We start from the raw sequence: 18,490 nt of genomic DNA, 5'->3' as shown, positions 1-18,490 counted from the left end.
TAGCTGGGATTACAGGTATGGCTACCATCCCAGCTAAGTTTGTATTTTTAGTAGAGACGGGGTTTCTCCATGTTGGTCAGGTGGTCTCAAACTCCTGGCCTCAGGTGATCTGCCCACCTCAGCCTCCCAAAGTGCTGGGATTACAGGTGTGAGCCACCATGCCTGGCCCAACTTTTTTAATAACCAGAAGGTGTATACTCTAACAACAAAAAGTATAGTAAATACATAAACCAGTAACATGGTCATTTGTTCTCATTAACAAGTATTATGCAGTATATATAATATATGTGCTATACTTTTATGTCACAGTGCAGTGGGTTTGTTTACGCCAGCATCACCACAAATGTGAGTAATGTGTTGCATTTAAACAACCATTAGGATGGCTACGAAGTTACTAGGTGATAGGAATTTTTTAGCTCTCATATAATCTTATGGGACAACCATAATTTCTGTAGTTCATTGACTTAACCATTATTATGCAATGTGTGACTGGATATCAAATATAGTAAGAATCAACTTGTGATCTAATGTCTTGAGTTTAATAAGGAGCCAAGAGAGTTAGCTATTTTTGGTCCCAATAATCTAAGGTAGTAATACAAATTTGTTTAACTGTGCTCTGAATCATAGCATAACCAAAATTATTTACATATGTTGCATGTTTGAATTATAAGCTAAAGCTATTTTGTCATATTTTTATTCATTTATGCACAGAACCATATACCTTTCTAAAATTTAGATTTAGTTTTAAAACTATTCCCATGACTTCAGTCATTATTTCTGTGTATATTACTTCCAAATCCATACCTGCAGACCTGATCTGTCTACTGTTCTTGCCCCTTTCTATTCCACTAAACCAGTGCCATCTCAAACTTAGTATGTTTAAAAACAAAATTATCTTTCCCTAGCCTACCTCCTCTTTCTCTTGTCTCCTCTGTTTTTCTTTATTCACTCAGTTACTCAACAAATGTTTATTAAGTGAAGCACTGCCAGAAATTAGGAGTGCAAGGGTAATATAAAGCATGGTCTCACTGCCTTCTGAGGAGCTTACATTCTAGTGAGGAAAGGCAAACCAAAGAATACAATACAGTGGGATCAATGTTAGAATAAACATATGTACCTTGTACTGTGAGAATACAGAGGTGAGGAAGCGAGAGAAGTCAAATATGGCCAGAGTATAGAGAGTAACAGGGAAAGTGGCATATGAGGAGGCTGGAGAGTTTGGGAGAGGTCAGATCACATGGGACAGTCTGGATTGTATGTTAAGAGCACCAGAAAGCCCTTGGAAAGTTTTAACTTGGGGTTCACATAACGAGATTTGTGTGTTAGAAAGATTACTCTGAGTGGGGACAGATGAGAAAGAACAATGGTGGATGAAGGAGAAAAAAAACGACTTTCACTTTTTAGGAGGTTACTGCAGTAATTCAGGAGGAGGAGTACAGGGTCCTGGACTCCATAGTGAGCTATCTTAAACTCAGCAAATAAATAGGCCTTCAGTAACTTTTGCTTGAAGATAAAGATGAAGGAATGCTATGAGGAAGATGCATGCTTACCTCATTGGTTATCATGAGGCGCCTCAGCCTATTGAGTTATTTTTATGTGTTAGTTGTTATTATGTCTTATACTCTGGCCCCACTTCCTGAAGCAGGAAGGGCCACGTTGCAGAATGATGAGTTTATTTCCTGTTCGCAGCGGCAGAATCTAGGTACTTATCAAGTGTCATTTTGTAGAGTAGCACATACTATCCTATGAGGTTGGGCTCCAGATGGATCTGTAGGTTGTCTCTGATATCAGATTAAATCCATTAAAGTAATAATGCAGCAGGCACTCAGGCGAAGACAGCATCAGTCCCTGGAGGGAGCTGTTGAGTATGAACAGGTGATTGGGTTTAAGAGAAACTTTCATATTTCATTTTGATTCTAAAACTGTTTGGTGCCCAGACAGCCACAGGCCTTATGTATCAACTGGGTGAAATAATTTAAGAGGCCTAGAAAATCAGGACATATTGCTTTTTTCTGTGGAGATTTCCAATCTGAAACCAAATTTTGGAAATAATGAGCAGCTTTATATGTGAGCTGTTATTACAGGCAGCTGAGCTCAGCTCATCTGGGCCTTCCTCATAAAGCCCATGAGGCACAGAAACAGAAATACCCTCATTGCTAAGAGTCTGGATTTTATCTGCAGCATGACTTCTGGATAATCTCTGCAAGAAGCCATGCCAGTAAAATTTAGTCCCTTAGGTTCCAGCTTCCCACAGGGTTTTGATGTGTCAGCCCTATAATTTTATTTTATTTCCTGCTCCATGGTTTCCTTTGCTATTGCTGTCACTGATAAATTAACTCAACTGTATAATTCCTACCATGATTTACACATATTATATGCTATTCTGAGGTCAAAAGGAAACCTGAGACTCTCAGGCTGAAACATTTACCTACTAAAAAGCTATGCACAATTGTGTACTGGGGCTTCATTCTCTAATCTTTTTTTTTTTGAGACGGAGTTTCGCTCTTGTTACCCAGGCTGGAGTGCAATGGCATGATCTCGGCTCACCGCAACCTCCACCTCCTGGGTTCAGGCAATTCTCCTGCCTCAGCCTCCTGAGTAGCTGGGATTACAGGCACACGCCACCATGCCCAGCTCATTTTTTGTAGCTTTTTTTTTTAGTAGAGACGGGGTTTCACCATGTTGACCAGGATGGTCTTGATCTCTTGACCTTGTGATCCACCCGCCTCGGCCTCCCAAAGTGCTGGGATTACAGGCTTGAGCCACCGCGCCTGGCCCATTCTCTAATCTTTATGAGAGCCTTGATTCTAAGTTTTGTCCTCTACCCATGTGTGGTAAATTTAACATATTGTGAGTGGCTTAGGTAAGATACTTCTAATAAGTTGGCTTCTCTATTAGGTTTTAGACTTGGTTCATCAACTTAGATATGAAACTTGCCTGTGGTATACAACACGTCTCCAAGCCCAGGTATGCATGTGGTGCAAAGTCCTTTTGTCTTTCTAACACCACGATTTAGATATTTAAATGTTTAAAGAATATTAGAGGCAAAGTGTGTTGCCAGTGAAAGGATTGGTATTTGTCACTGTCTGGATAGTAGGGAAGCTAGCACTACTGGGTTTACTTCATTTTAGTAAAACTGGAAATAGAAAGCATATAAAAAATAAATTCATTTGGGATCAAAATAAACCACGAAGTCAGAAAAGAGTTCTTAGCTTGTCTAAAGGCCAGAGAGTAATAACATACAATGGAATTGTTATTTATAATGGAATACTGGTTCATGAGTTGGAAAAGAGGTTGAAATGGGACTAAGCTCATAAGATGCCACTTTAAAAATCTGAAGACACTGTTTTCTCTCCAAATGTGGAAAAATCCAATCTTTTGATATGACTAACTCATGGAAATATCTCTGATTTTAGACGCCACTGAAGTTTTTGTTTTTTCAAAGCTTATAGCACATGAATTTGTCAGCAATGTATATATACTTTAGGATCACATGGAAGAAATTCAATAACAGAATGAAGAATGCTATAAGGCTTACAGCTATCTGCTCAAAAAAAACCTTGATACGAAGTTATTGTGGGAACTGTTTTCAAGTCATGGTGCTTTTATGGGGTTTTTATTTCCCCACCTTTTTGTTAAAGTGTAAGATCTTGGGAGTATCATGGGTAATCAGATGTCAATGTTGTTTGCCCCCCAAAAGAAGATCTGGTTTTCTTTCTGTTCATCTGCAAACTTTATCTATAAACACCATATAGTAAATATGTTAGACTTAGCAGATTACATATGGACTCTGTTGTATATTCTTTTTTGGCTTCGTTTTTTAATAACCCTTTAAAAATGTAAAACCCCGGCCAGGCATGGTGACTCACACCTGTAATCCCAGCACTTTGGGAGGTTGAGGTAGGCAGATCTCCTGAGGTCAGGAGTTATAGACCAGTCTAGCCAGCATGGCGAAACTTCGTCTCTACTAATATACGAACGTTAGCTGGCCATGGTGGCAGACGCCTGTAATCTCAGCTACTCAGGAGGCTGAACAGGAAGAACTGCTTGTACCCGGAAGGCTAAGGTTGCAGTGAGCGGAGATTGCACCACTGCACTCCAGCCTGGGTGACAAAGAGAGACTCCATCTTAAAAAAGAAAGAAAAAGAATGTAAAAGCCCTTCTTAGCTTTCAGGGCAAACAAAAATAGGCCCCTGGCCAGATTTAGCCTGTGAGCTATAGTTTGCTGATATCTAGACTAGAGTTCAAAGCACAGGCCCCAATCTTCGAGCATTATGAGTTCTGTTTGTGATGCCTGTGGGGTTTTGTTTTATTATTGTTTTTGTATTTATTTTGGTCATTCAAGAAATATTAAACCATAGCCAAATCCCTATCCTAAGTGAACTATCCCCAGTAGTGAAGAAAACATGATTCATGCACATAAAAGTTTAATCTTGTAACATTTAAGAAACAATGTAACCATAGAAGATACATGATGGCAAATAAATACACAAAAAGATATTTACCATTACTAGCCATTAGGGAAATACAAATTAAAACCAGAATAAAATACTGTATACTTACTAGAATGGCTAAAATTAAAAATACTGATTATTCAAATGCTGGCAAGGGTGCAGAGAAACTGGATCTCTCCTACATTACTGGTGGAATATAAAATGATACAGCCACTCTATGATTCAGTCTGGCAGTTTCTTAAAAAACAAAAAAGAAAAGAAAAGAAAGAAACTTACATTAATCACCTAGCATTTATATTCCTGGGCATTTGTCCTGGGGAAATGAAACTTATGTTCACACAAAAACCTGTATACAAATGTTCATGCTTTAATTGTAATAGCCAAAAACTGGAAATGACTTAAATATCCTTCCCTGACTGAATATTCATGTGACTTATGTCCACATAAGGCAATGCATCAATAAAGGGAACAATCTGTTGATGTAAACAACTTGAAGGGACAGTAAGGGCATTATTCTCAGTAAAAAATACCAATCTCAAAATTTTCTATACTGTATGATTCCATTTATATTAACATTCTTGAAATGACAAAATTATAGAGGTAGAGAACAGACAAGTGGTTGCCATACATTAGGGAAGGAGAAGGAGAATATGACTTTAAAGGGACATGACAAGGGACTTCCTTTGTAGTGAGAGAACAGATCTATATCTTGATTAAAATGATGGTTATATGAATCTTTATAAATGATAGATAAAATGTCATGAATATACACAAAGACATACCAAAAAAATGAATGCATGTAAAAATTGATGAAATTTGAGGCAGGTCTATAGTCCAGTTAATTTGCCAGCTAATTTCCTGGTTTTGATAGTGCAGTATAGTTATAGAAGATGTTACTACTATTTGGGGAACTGAGTGATGGTACATAGAACCTCTCCCTACTGTTTTTGTAACTTCTTATGAGTAATTATTTCAAAATAAGAAGTTAAAAAAGAGGGTGGAAAGAAGAAGACAGAAAGTCAGGGGGAGAGGGAGAAAGAAAAATAATGAAGTCTTCTGGGCAGGATGGAGCTAAACGGTCAGTTACCTTCCCAACTGAAACAATGACAAAAAAATTTAAAAGTTAAACAGATACAGGAAACAAACAAGATCAGTCCTGCTTACTGCCTTGAGAGAGTCTCCAGGTTCCAGTACAGGAAAGGCGAACTGCTTTGGAGTCTAGAATACTCCCTGACTTGGGGAGATCAAGATGAGAGTCTATAAAGATCTATAAAGAGTTCACAGGACAAAGTACCAGAGGAAACAGAACATGGTGCTCACACAGATCCAAGAATAATGCCTGTTCTTCCCACCAGACTGGAAAAAAATATCATAACTCATGGGGCATTGGGTAGAGCACTTAGTAGTGGGAAACAGTCTTAGGCTGAGCACCACCACTCTAGAACTGACTAACAAATTATAAAAGCAAGAGATGAAAGGGTTAAAACTTAACTGCATCCTTGAACAAAGTTCAAGCTTTACAGGAATAAAAAAGTGTCCAGTACCCAACAAAGTAAAATTCACAATGTTGTAACCACCCTACAGGTTAACCTGCCCACTGCCTAGAAAGAGCTGATTTATCAAGACAGGGCACTGCAATCAAGAAAGAGAAATTCATGCAGAGCTGGCTATGCAGACCAGTTTTATTATTACTCAAATCAATCTCCCTGAGAATATGATGATCTGAGTTTTTAAGGATAATTTGATAGGGGGCCAGTGAGTTGGGAGTTTTGATTGGTCAGTCTGAGATGAAATCATAGGTAGTTAGAACTGTCCTTTTTTGCTGAGTCGGCTCCTGAGAGGGGCCACAAGACCAGTTTATCAATCTAGGTCATGCCAGCTGATCCACTGAGTGCAGCAGGGTCTGCAAAATATCTCAAGCCCTGATCTTAGGTTTTACAATAGTCATGTTATCCCCAGGAGCAATTTGGGGAGGTTTAGAAGCTTCCAGCTGCATGACTCCTAAACCAAATTTCTAATCTTTTGGCTAATTTGTTAGTACTGAAAAGGCAGTCTAGTACCCAGGCAGGAAAGGGGTTTGTTTGATAAATGGTTGTTACTGTCATTTCCCCATTTCTTGGATGAGGAAACATTGTCTGATTTTAATAGGCAAGAGGAGTAAAGGGTTATGGAACCCCAAATTCCAATTTATGTTGAAAGACTTTTGTAGTAAGGAATTTATAAACTTTACGAATTATTAATAGAATAGAGTCTCCTCAGATTCAGGTCAAAGTACAAAGAACTTTCAGTAAATTACTTATTGGCAAGATAGAAAAAGCTATTTTCAAGCAACCTAAATGGAATTTTATAAACTGTCCTCCCTTTTTAGTATTGCCTCTAAGCTGAAATTGCTTATGTGTCCTTTTTCTTTTTTTTTTTTTTGAGATGGAGTCTCACTTTGTCACCCAGGCTAGAGTGCACTGGCGTGATCTTGGCTCACTCCAACCTCCATCTCCCAGGTCAAGTGATTCTCCTGCCTCAGCCTCCTGAGTAGCTGGGAATACAGGCGTATCATGCTCAGCTAATTTTTTGTATTTTTAGTAGAGATGGGGTTTCGCTGTGTTAGCCTGGGTGGTCTAAATCTCCTGATCTCGTGATCCGACCACCCTGGCCTCCCAAACTGCTGGGATTAGAGGTGTGAGCCACTGCACCCAGCCGTGTGCCCTTTTTCTTGAGAACAGTAACAGTGTGCTTGGCCTCTATTGGTGCCAAGGAAATGGGTTGAAGGCTTTTCACTCCATAAGTAAGAAATATATTATTGTGGAGGTGATAATATATTAAGGAAAACATCTCGGATATTTAGAAAAGCCTTACTATTGTTGAGGATTTATTATGGGTGCTAAATGGTTATTTAAAAAAAGAAAAAGTTGGAAAAACAACAAAAATGTCAGGATTTCCGGTTCTTTCCTCTGCATTCATTTTATTTTTTTAATTTTTAATTTTTTTTTTTTTTGTGAGACAGAGTTTCACTATTGTCGCCCAGGTTTGAATGTAATGACACAATCTTGGCTCACTGCAACCTCCACCTCCCAGGTTCAAGCAGTTTTGCCTTAGCCTCCCGAGTAGCTGGGATTACAGGTGCCTGCCACCATACCCAGCTAATTTTTTGCATTTTTGGTAGATACGGGGTTTCACCATGTTGGCCAGGCTGGTCTCAAACTCCTTACGTCGGGTGATCCGCCCACCTTGGCCTCCCAAAGTGCTAGGATTACAGGCATGATCCATCGTGCCTGGCCCCACATTTATTTTAATTACTAAAAAAAGAAACTCTGTATTACAGAAAAACAATTGGGTGCAAGATACCTTGAAATCATGACCTACCAAATGCAGCATAGGCACAGAAAAAGAACAGTTTTAAAAAACTGAACCCCTTATTGATAAAGAGTTAGAGTTAACATAGTGGTTTACCAATTGGTCTAAGATTTTAACCAGTTTATGAAAGCTAGTTAAAACGGGGCCATGATATTGAAAATATAGCGAGAGAAGAAGAGGAAAAACCTTACAGGAGGTCCTTGAATACTCAACTGTGTTCTGGGGAAGATGCAGTGAGCTCCAGGACATAGATAAGATTATGGCTTACAGTGAAAGGGAGAGACAAGAATTCTGAGAATAATTTGCATCAGAAAAGCATTTGACAAAAAGATGAGATGGTACAAAGCACCTAGCACCTTTTCTCCAGCTGAGAATAACAAAGGGAAAAAACTATACTGAGGAAGAGGATCATTCTATTTTGTGTGCTTGGATTCAACAAGGAAAATATTTATGATGAATTGCAATAGTGTAATCACAACTCTCCTCAGTTCAGATTTTGTTATTGAACCAAACTGAGGTCTACTCACCTGACACTATAAGCCTAGTTGTCTATACCACATCTAAACCAAGGCTTATAGCAAGAGAAGGGAAAGCATGTATTTGTAGGTACCAAACAAGGAGAATTAAGCAGATCATACTTAACACGTGAACTCTCAGATGGCTTATAGGTAAGGATTTTTAAAGGTGAAGAGAGCCTGACAGCTAGGAGTGGCAGGACTAGATAGCAGCTCCAACTTGGACGGACAGAGCAGTGTGTAGAGGCTTGCATCATGAATTTTAGCTCCGGAACAACCACAGGAATAAATCAGGAAACCCAAGAGGACCCACAGTCTCTCTGAAGGAAGAAGATTGCTCCTACAGGACCCGGGAGACAATGGTGTCCTGGTATTTCCATGGCTTGAGAGACCCATAGACGGTTCACATCACAAGAATCTGTGCAGATAACCCCAGTACCAGCCTGGAACCTGGTAGACTTGCTGGGTGGCTAGATGCAGAAGAGAGATAACAATCACTACAGCTTGGCTGTCAGGAAGCCACATCCATAGAAAAAGGGGGAGAGTACTACATCGAGAGAACACCCCGTGGGACAAAAGACTCTGAACAGCCTTCAGTCCTAGACCTTCCCTCTGACAGAGCCTACCCAAATGAGAAGGAACCAAAAGTTATACTGGTTTTTGACAACATAAGGCTCTTTAACACCCCCCAAAATCACACAAGCCCACCAGCAATGGATCCAAACCAAGAAGAAATCCCTGATTTACCTGAAAAAGAATTCAGGAGGTTAATTATTAAGCTAATCAGGGAGGGACCAGAGAAAGATGAAGACAAATGCAAGGAAATCCAAAAAAATGAAACAAGAAGTGAAGGGAGAAATATTCAATGAAAATAGATAGCATAAATAAAAAACAATAAAAAACTTCAGGAAACAGACACACTTACTGAAATGCAAAATGCTCTGGAGTCTCAGCAATAAAATTGAACAAGTAGAAGAGAGGAATTTAGAGCTCAAAGACAAGGTCTTCAAATTAACCCAATCCAACAAAGAAAAAAGAATAAGAAAATATGAACAAAGCCTCCAAAAGGTCGGGGATTATGTTAAATGACGAAATCTAAGAACAGTTGGCATTTCTGAGGAAGAAGAGAAATCTAAAAGCTTGGAAAACATATTTGAGGGGAATAACTGACGAAAACTTCCCTCACCTTGCTAGAGACCTAGAGATCCAAATACAAGAAGCACAAAGAACACCTGGGAAATTCGTCACAAAAAGATCACCTAGGCACATTGACATCAGGTGATCCAAAGATCAGACGAAGGAAAGAATCCTAAGAACTATGAGACAAAAACACCAGGTAACCTATAAAGGAAAACCTATCAGATTAACAGCAGATTTTCAGCAGAAAACCCAGAAGCTAGAAGGGAATGAGACCCTATCTTCTACCTCCTCAAACAAAACAATTATCAGCCAAGAATTTTGTATACAGTGAGCTAAGCATTATGTATGAAAGATACAGGCTTTTTCAGACAAACAAATGCTGAGAGAATTTGCCACTACCAACCCACCACTAGAAGAACTGCTAAAAGGAGTTCTAAATCCTAAAACAAATCCTGGAAACACATCAAAACAGAACCTCTTTAAAACCTAAATCTCACAGGACCTATAAAACAAAAATACAATTTAAAAAACAAAAAAACAAAGTGCACAAGCAAAAAATAACATGATTAATGGAATGGTACTTCATATCTTAGTACCAGCATTGAATGTAAATGGCCTAAATGCTCCACTTAAAAGACACAGAACTGCAGAATGGATAAGAATTCACCAACCAACTATCTGTTGCCTTCAAGAGATTCACCTAACACCTAAGGACTCATGTAAACCTAAGGTAAAGGGGTGGAAAAAGCCATTTCATGCAAATGGACACCAAAAGCAAGCAGGAATAGGTATTCTTGTATCAGAAAAATGAACTTTAAAGCAACAGCAGTAAAAAAGACAAAGAAGGACGTTATAAAATGTTAAAAGGCATTGTCCAACAGGAAGATATCACAATCCTAAACATTTATGCACCTACCACTAGAGCACCCAAATTTATAAAACAATTACTAATAGACCTAGGAAAGGAGATAGACACCAACACAATTATAGTGAGGGACTTCATTACTCCACTGATGGCACTAGACAGGTCATCAAGAAAGTCAACAACAATAAAAATGGATTTAAACTATACCTTGGAACAAATGGACTTAACAGATATATACAGAACATTCCATCCAACAACAGCAAATACACATTCTATTCAACAGCAGTTGGAACTTTCTCCAAGATAGACCATATGATAGACCACAAAATGAGTCTCAATAAATTTAATAAAATTGAAATTATATCAAGCACTCTCTTAGACCACAATGGAATAAAATTGGAAATCAACTCCAAAAGGAACCTTCAAAACCATGCAAATAACATGGAAATTAAATAACATGCATGATCACTGGGTCAAAAATGAAATCAAGATGGAAATTAAAAAATTCTTTGAACTGAACAACAATAGTGACAAAACCTCTGGTATACAGCAAAGGCCATGCTAAGAGGAAACTTCATAGCCTTAAACACCTATATCAAAAAGACTAAAAGGGCACAAACTGACATTCTAAGGAACTAGAAAAACAAGAACAAACCAAACCAAACTCAACAGAAGAAAGGAAATAACCAAGATCAGAACAGAACTAAATGATATTGAAACAAACAAAAATACAAAAGATAAATGAAACAAAATATGGGTTCTTTGAAAAGATAAATAAAATTGATAGACCATTAAGATTAACTAAGAAAAAAAAGAAAATCCAAATAACCTCAATAAGAAACAAAATGGGAGCTATTACAACTGACACCACAGAAATAGAAAAGATCATTCAAGGCTACTATGAACACCTTTATGCTCATAAACTAGAAAGCCTAGAAGAGATGGATAAATTCCTGACAAGATACAACCCTCCTAGCTTAAATCGGGAAGAATTAGATACCCTGAACAGATTGATAACAAGCAGTGAGATTGAAGTGGTAATTTAAAAATTACCAACAACAACAACAAAAAAGTCCAGAACCAGATGGATTCACAGCAGAATTCTACCAGACATTCAAAGAATTGGTACCAATCCTATTGACACTATTCCACGAGATAGAGAAAGAAGGAACCCTCCCCAATTCATTCTATGAAGCCAGCATCACCCTAATACTAAAACCAGGAAAGGACACAACCAAAAAAGAAAACTACAGACTGATATTCCTCATGAACATAGATGTTAAAATTCTTAACAAAATACTAGCTAACAGAATCCAACAACATATCAAAAAGATAATCCACCATGATCAAGTGGGTTTTATCCCAGGGATAGTTTAACACATGCAAGTCAATAAATGTGATACACCATATAAACATAATTAAAAACAAAAATCACATGATCATCTCAATAGATGCAGAAAAAGCATTCAACAACATCCAGCATCCCTTCATGATTAAAACTCTCAATAAAATTGGCATACAAGGGACATACCTCAATGTAATAAAAGCCATCTATGACAAACCCACAGCTACCATAATAATGAGTGGGGAAAAGTTGAAAGCATTCCCTCTGAGAACTGAACAAGACAGGGATGCCCACTCTCACCACTCCAACATAGTACTGGAAGTCCTAGTTAGAGCAGGCGGAGAAAGAAATAAAGGGCATCCAAATTGGTAAAGAGGAAGTCAAACTGTCACTGTTTGCTGATGATATGATTGTTTACCTCAAAAATCCTAAAGACTTCTCCAGAAAGCTCCTAGAACTGATAAAAAAAAATTCAGCAAAATTTCCAGATACAAAATTAATGTACACAAATCAATAGCTCTTCTATACACCGACAGCAACCAAGTGGAGAATCAAATCAAGAACTCAACCCCTTTTACAATAGCTGCAAAAAAAAAAAAAAAATGAAGTACTTAGGAATATACCTAGCCAAGGAGGCAAAAGACCTCTACAAGGAAAACTACGAAACACTGCTGAAAGAAATCATAGACCACACAAAGAAGTGGAAACACATCCCATGCTCATGGATGGGTAAAATCAATATTATGAAAATGACCTTACTGCCAAAAGCAATCTACAAATTAAATGCAATCACCATCAAAATACCACCATCATTCTTCAGAGAATTAGAAAAAACAGTTATAAAATTCTGCAGAACCAAAAAAGAGCCCGGATAGCCAAAGCAAAACTAAGCAAAAAGAACAAATCTGGAGGCATCACATTACCTGATTTCAAACTATACTATAAGGCCATAGTCACGAAAACAGCATGGTACTGGTATAATAATAGGCACATAGACCAATGGAACACAATAGAGAACACATAAAAAAGTCAACTCAAGATGGATTAAGGACTTAAATCTAAGACCTGAAACTATAAAAATTCTCAAAAGTAAGATTAGAAAAACCCTTCTAGACATTGGCTTAGGCAAGGATTTCATGACCAAGAACCCAAAAGCAAATGCAATAAAAACAAAGATAAATAGCTGGGACTTAATTAAACTAAAGAACTTCTGCATAGCAAAAGGAACAGTCCGTAAACACAACCCACAGAGTGGGAATAAATCTTCACAATCCATATATCTGACAGAGGACTAATATCCAGAATCTACAATGAATTCAAATCAGTAAGAAAGAAACAATCCCTTCTTCAAAGAACTGGAAAAAAAAAACACCTTAAACTTCATATGGAACCAAAAGAGAGCCCACATAGCCAAGTCAATTCTAAGCTAAAAGGACAAAGCAGGAGGCATCACACCACTGGACTTCAAACTATACTACAAGGCTACAGTAATCAAAACAGCATGGTACTGGTACCAAAACAGAGATATAGACCAATGGAACAGAACAGAGGCCTCGGAGGCAACACAACATATCTACAACCATCTGATCTTTGACAAACCTGACAAAAACAAGCAATGGGGAAAGGATTCCCTGTTTAATAAATGGTGTTGGGAAAACTGGCTAGCCATGTGCAGAAAGCAGAAACTGAATTCCTTCCTGACACCTTACACTAAAATTAACTCCAGATGGATTAAAGACTTAAACATAAGACCTAACACCATAAAAACCCTAGAAGAAAACCTAGGCAAAACCATTGAGGACATAGGCGTAGGCAAGGACTTCATGACCAAAATACCAAAAGCATTGGCAACAAAAGCCAAAATAGACAAATGTGACCTAATCAAACTCCACAGCTTCTGCATGGCAAAAGAAACAGTCATTAGAGTGAATTGGCAACCAACAGAATGGTAAAAAATTTTTGCAGTTTACCCATCTGACAAAGGGCTGATATCCAGAATTTACAAAGAACTAAAACAGATTTACAAGAAAAAAACAAACAAGCCCATTCAAAAGTAGGTGAAGGATATGAACAGGCACTTTACAAAAGAAGACATACATGAGGCCAACAAACATATGAAAAAATGCTCATCATCACTGGTCATTAGAGAAATGCAAATCAGAACTACATTGAGATACCATCTCATGCCAGTTAGAATGGCTATCATTAAAAAATCTAGAGACAACAGATGCTGGAGAGGATGTGGAGAAATAGGAACACTTTTACACTATTGGTGGGAGTGTAAATTAGTTCAACCATTGTGAAAGACAGTGTGGCGATTCCTTAAGGACCTAGAAATAGAAATTCCATTTGACCCAGCAATCCCATTACTGGGTATATACCCAAAGGATTATAAATCGTTCTACTATAGGGACACATGCACACGAATGTTCATTGCAACACTGTTTACAATAGCAAAGACCTGAAACCAACCCAAATGCCCATCGATGATAGACTGGACAGGGAAAATGTGGCACGTATACACCATGGAATATTATGTAGCCATCAAAGCGATGAGTTCGTGTCCTTCGTAGGGGACATGGATGAACCTGGAAACCATCATTCTCAGCAAACTGACACAAGCAGAAAATCGAACACTGCATGTTCTCATTCATAGGCGGGTGTTGAACAATGAGAACACGTGGACACAGGGAGAGGAGCACTACCCACTGGGGTCAGTTGGGGGGAAATAGGGGAGGGACAGTGGGGAGTGGGTAGTTGGGGAGAGAGAGCATGGGGAGAAATGCCAGATATAGGTGAAGGGGAGGAAGGCAGCAAATCACACTGCCATGTGTGTACCTATGCAACTATCTTGCATGTTCTTCAAATGTACCCCAAAACCTAAAATGCAATAAAAAAAAAAAGAAAAAAACAATCCCATCAAAGAGTGGGCTAGGGACATGAACAGACAATTCTCAAAAGAAAATATACACATGCAAATGTCCAACAGACATATGAAAAAATGCTCAACATTACTGACGATCAGAGAAATGCAAATCAAAACCACAATGCAACACTACCTTACTCCTGCAAGAATGGCCATAATCAAAAAATCAAAAAACAATAGATGTTGGTGTGGATATGGTACTCAGGGAACACTTCTACACTGCTGGTGGGAATGTAAACTAGTACAGCCACCATGGAAAACAATCTGGAGATTCCTTAAAGAACTAAAAGTAGAACTACCATCTGATCTAGCAATCCCACTACTGGGTATCCACCCAGCACAATTTGCAGTTGCAAAATTGGGGAACCAACCCCAATGTAAACTAGTGTAACCACCATGGAAAACAGTCTGGAGATTCCTTAAAGAACTAAAAGTAGAACTGCCATCTGATCCAGCAGTCCCACTACTGGGTATCTACCCTGAGGAAAAAAGTCATTATACGAAAAGATGCCAATCAATGAGTGGATTAAAAAAATGTTAATATATATTTAATATATTTTATATATATAATATATATATATGATGGAATACCACTTAGCCATAAAAAGGAATGAATTAACTGATCCACAGGGGCTACGTATTGTTCTGACCTAAAAGGGCAAGACATCTAGAAGCAGGGGGTCTGCAGGTTATAGGTGTATTTAAAGATTTTTTTGATTTCTGACTGGTTAACAAAGTGAAGCTTTATCTAAAATTTGGGATCCACAGAAAAGAATGTTAGTTCTGGCTCATGGGTGACACCTCCTCCAGGCCCCTGAGAAATGTAGAATGGTCAGAGTTTAGTCTTCAGTTTCCCCTTATCTGAAGTCTATGTGCTAGCAGATCTGTTTGGTGGGGGTCCGGGTTTCTGAGAAACAACTCAGAGACATAGGTTCAGATTTTGCCTTTTTTTTAAAATGAAAAACAAAACATTTATGATTTTAACCTTTTTGGCTATTGTCTTAAGCTATTTGCTGTTTATTAAGTTGCTCATTTGCTTTTTCTTTTTTTTTTTTTTGAGACACAGTTACACTCTTGTCACCTAGGCTGGAGTGCAATGGCGCGATCTCGGCTCACTGCAACGTCTACCTCCCAGGTTCAAGCAATTCTCCTGCCTCAGCCTGTCGAGTAGCTGGGATTACAGGCACCTGGCACCACGCTTAGCTAATTTTTATATTTTTAGTAGAGACAGGGTTTCACCATGTTGACCGGGGAGTCTCGAACTCCTGTCCTCAGGTGATCCACCCGCCTTGGCCTCCCAAAGTGCAGGAGTTTACTTAGGTAGGTGCCTGGAATCTTTTAAGGAACCCAAGATTTTTTTTTTTTTTTTTTAATTTTTGTGCTTGAGAAGAGCCCACAGGCCCCTACAAAGGGTCCCTGTTCTGTCTCAATTTGTCTGGTTTCTTAAACCCAGAACTGCAGTGGAACTCCAGAGAAAATATAACACCTTTATAACCTTGATTTGTAAAGAAAACATGGAACTGGGAGAATAGATCTGAGAAACAAACAAGGGGAGATTTGTGATTGCCACAGCCAATGACCTTGAACAAGTTTCTGGGCTGCAGGGCGGGGAGAGATCGCACAGGCAGAGTCCAGCAGACTCCTTGAGTGAAGGAGACTGAGTCTGTGAGCAGAGCTTCTGGGGAGACCAAAGATGCCCAGAGTTCACAAAAGAGAGTTCCAGAGGGGAGGAAGCTGCACAGAGGGGACTGCAGAGGGTGCCACAAACATTCAGCCAAGTACTAATGAGCAAGTGTTGAGGAAACTACCTACACATGGTCCACTGTCGATGAACCTCAAAATAATTATGCTGAATGAAAGACAGATTTTTTTTAAAAAGTGCATAACTGTATACCTCCATTTATATAAGATTTTACAAACAGCAACTAATCCATAATGCCACAAAGCTATTGGAGGGTGACAGGAAGGGAGGGGCATGAGGGAAAGACCACGCTGGAATACAAACTTTTGGGAGTGATGGTTATGTTCACTATCTTGATTAAGGAGATGATTCACAGACTTTTACCTATGTCAAAACTTACTACATTGTATACTTTAAGTACATGTAGTTTATTTTGTCAGTTATACTCCAATAAAGCTCTTTTTTTAAGACTGCATTTAAAAATAATAAATGTTGAACATTCCTAATCCAAAATCTGAAATGCTTCAAAATATGAAATAAGGAAATGCTCATTGGAGTAATTTGGATTTCAGATGTTCATATTAGGGATGCTCAACTGGTAAGTCTTCTTCAAATATTCAAAAAAAATGTGAAATTTGAACAATTCTGGTCCCAAGCATGTTAGATAAGGGATACTCATCCTGTACAAATAAAACACAGTTGGCTGGGGGTGGTGGCTCACACCTGTAATCCCAGCACTTTGGGAGGCCGAGGTAGGTGGATCACCTGAGGTCTCGAGTTCAAGACCAGCCTGGCCAACATGGTGAAACCCTGTCTCTACTAAAAATACAAAAAAATTAGCCAGGCGTGGTAGCACGTGTCTGTAGTCCCAGCTACTCAGGAGGTTGAGGCCAGAGAATTGCTTGAACCCAGGAGGCAGAGGCTGCAGTGAATTGAGATCATGCCACTGTATTCCACCCTGGGTGACAGAGACTTCATTTCAAACAAAACAAAACAAAATACACAGAGTACCCTCTCTCTCAGGGTTGTCCTGAGAAAATGAATGGAAGGGAGCAAGCCCAGATAATCTCTTTGCAACTCTTTCCCAATTCAGACTATCTTTACCAAGATGATTGGTGTTCTAAGGTGTTTTTCAGTTTTATAGATATGTTGCTAGGATCTATGTGGTCAATTACTGCTCTTGATATAACTTTATGCAATTTTTTGTTTTAGGACTCATGAATCAAGCAAGCAAACATGAAAAATGGATTAAGGCTGATGCTCCAAAAGGGACTGTAAGTTTTAGAAGGCAAAGCTGGTTTCAGTCCCTAAAACTGCAGGACTAAGATTGATTTGAGGTTGTAGTTATGATTTTTTTAAAATGATTTGCATACCTGTGACTACAAAAATGTAAATACCACTGTTCATATACATGTTGAAAAGAACAAATTGAGAATGAATACTGGTGAACTGTTTTGGTAGGCTTTTTCAAAATTTGTAGTTGTCTATTGTATTCATTTTCTACTGATCTGTAACAAATTACCACAAATTTAGCAGCATAAAATAATATTAATTTACAGCTCACATTTCCATAAGCCAAGAGCCCAGTATGGCTAGGTTCTCTGCTCAGGGAATCACAAGTCTGGAATCAAGATTTTGGCCAGACTGAGTTCTCATCTGGAGTGTCTGGGAAGAAATCTACTTCCAAGTTCATTCAGATTACTGAGAAAATCCAGTTCCTTGTGATTGAATGACTGAGGTCTCCATTTTCTTGCTGGCTGTCAGCCAGCAATCACTCTAAGCCTCTAGAGGCCACCCACATGTCTTCTCATGTTGCCCTTCCATCTTTAAGCCTGCAGTGATGAACTGAGTTCTTCTCATGCTTTGAATATCTGACTTCTGCAACCAGCTGGAAGAATATATACTTTTAAAGGGCTCACTTGATTAGGTCAGGCCCACCCAAGATAACCTTTGTTTTGTCATATAATGTAACATTCATGGGAGTGATGGCCTATCACATTCAGTTTCCACTCCCACTCAAGGGAAGGAGATTATACAAAGGCATTTGTCACAGGGCAGTGCAATTAGCTTAAAATTTTTTATAATGTAGCTCTAACATGACATGTTTTCTACTTAATACCTCTTATGCCATCAATGTAAATTTAAACTGTGAATAAAAAACATATGTGAAGCATTTGCTACTGATTCTTAATATCTTTTGTGTAATTTAAGAT

At 38.5% G+C, this 18,490-nt stretch overlaps 2 protein-coding genes across 2 annotated transcripts in view; one reads left to right on the top strand and one right to left on the bottom strand.

Annotated features, from left to right (window-relative positions):
- FAM185A (family with sequence similarity 185 member A) overlaps positions 1–18,450 on the top strand; it is a 54,215-nt gene extending 35,765 nt beyond the window's left edge. Inside the window, exon 8 of the mRNA XM_032276396.1 lies at positions 17,490–18,450. Coding sequence (XP_032132287.1) covers positions 17,490–17,602 — 113 coding nt within the window. The 3' untranslated portion in view covers positions 17,603–18,450. The remainder of the gene's footprint in view (positions 1–17,489) is intronic.
- The window catches only part of FBXL13 (F-box and leucine rich repeat protein 13), a 262,519-nt gene that overhangs the window by 1,595 nt on the left and 242,434 nt on the right, over positions 1–18,490 (bottom strand). The gene's annotated exons all lie outside the window — the stretch shown is intronic.

This window comes from Sapajus apella, unplaced genomic scaffold (genome assembly GCF_009761245.1).
Source record: "Sapajus apella isolate SASKATOON/1434 unplaced genomic scaffold, GSC_monkey_1.0 scaffold7, whole genome shotgun sequence".
Lineage (NCBI taxonomy): Eukaryota > Metazoa > Chordata > Mammalia > Primates > Cebidae > Sapajus > Sapajus apella.
This window is presented reverse-complemented; position numbering and strand designations above follow the sequence as displayed.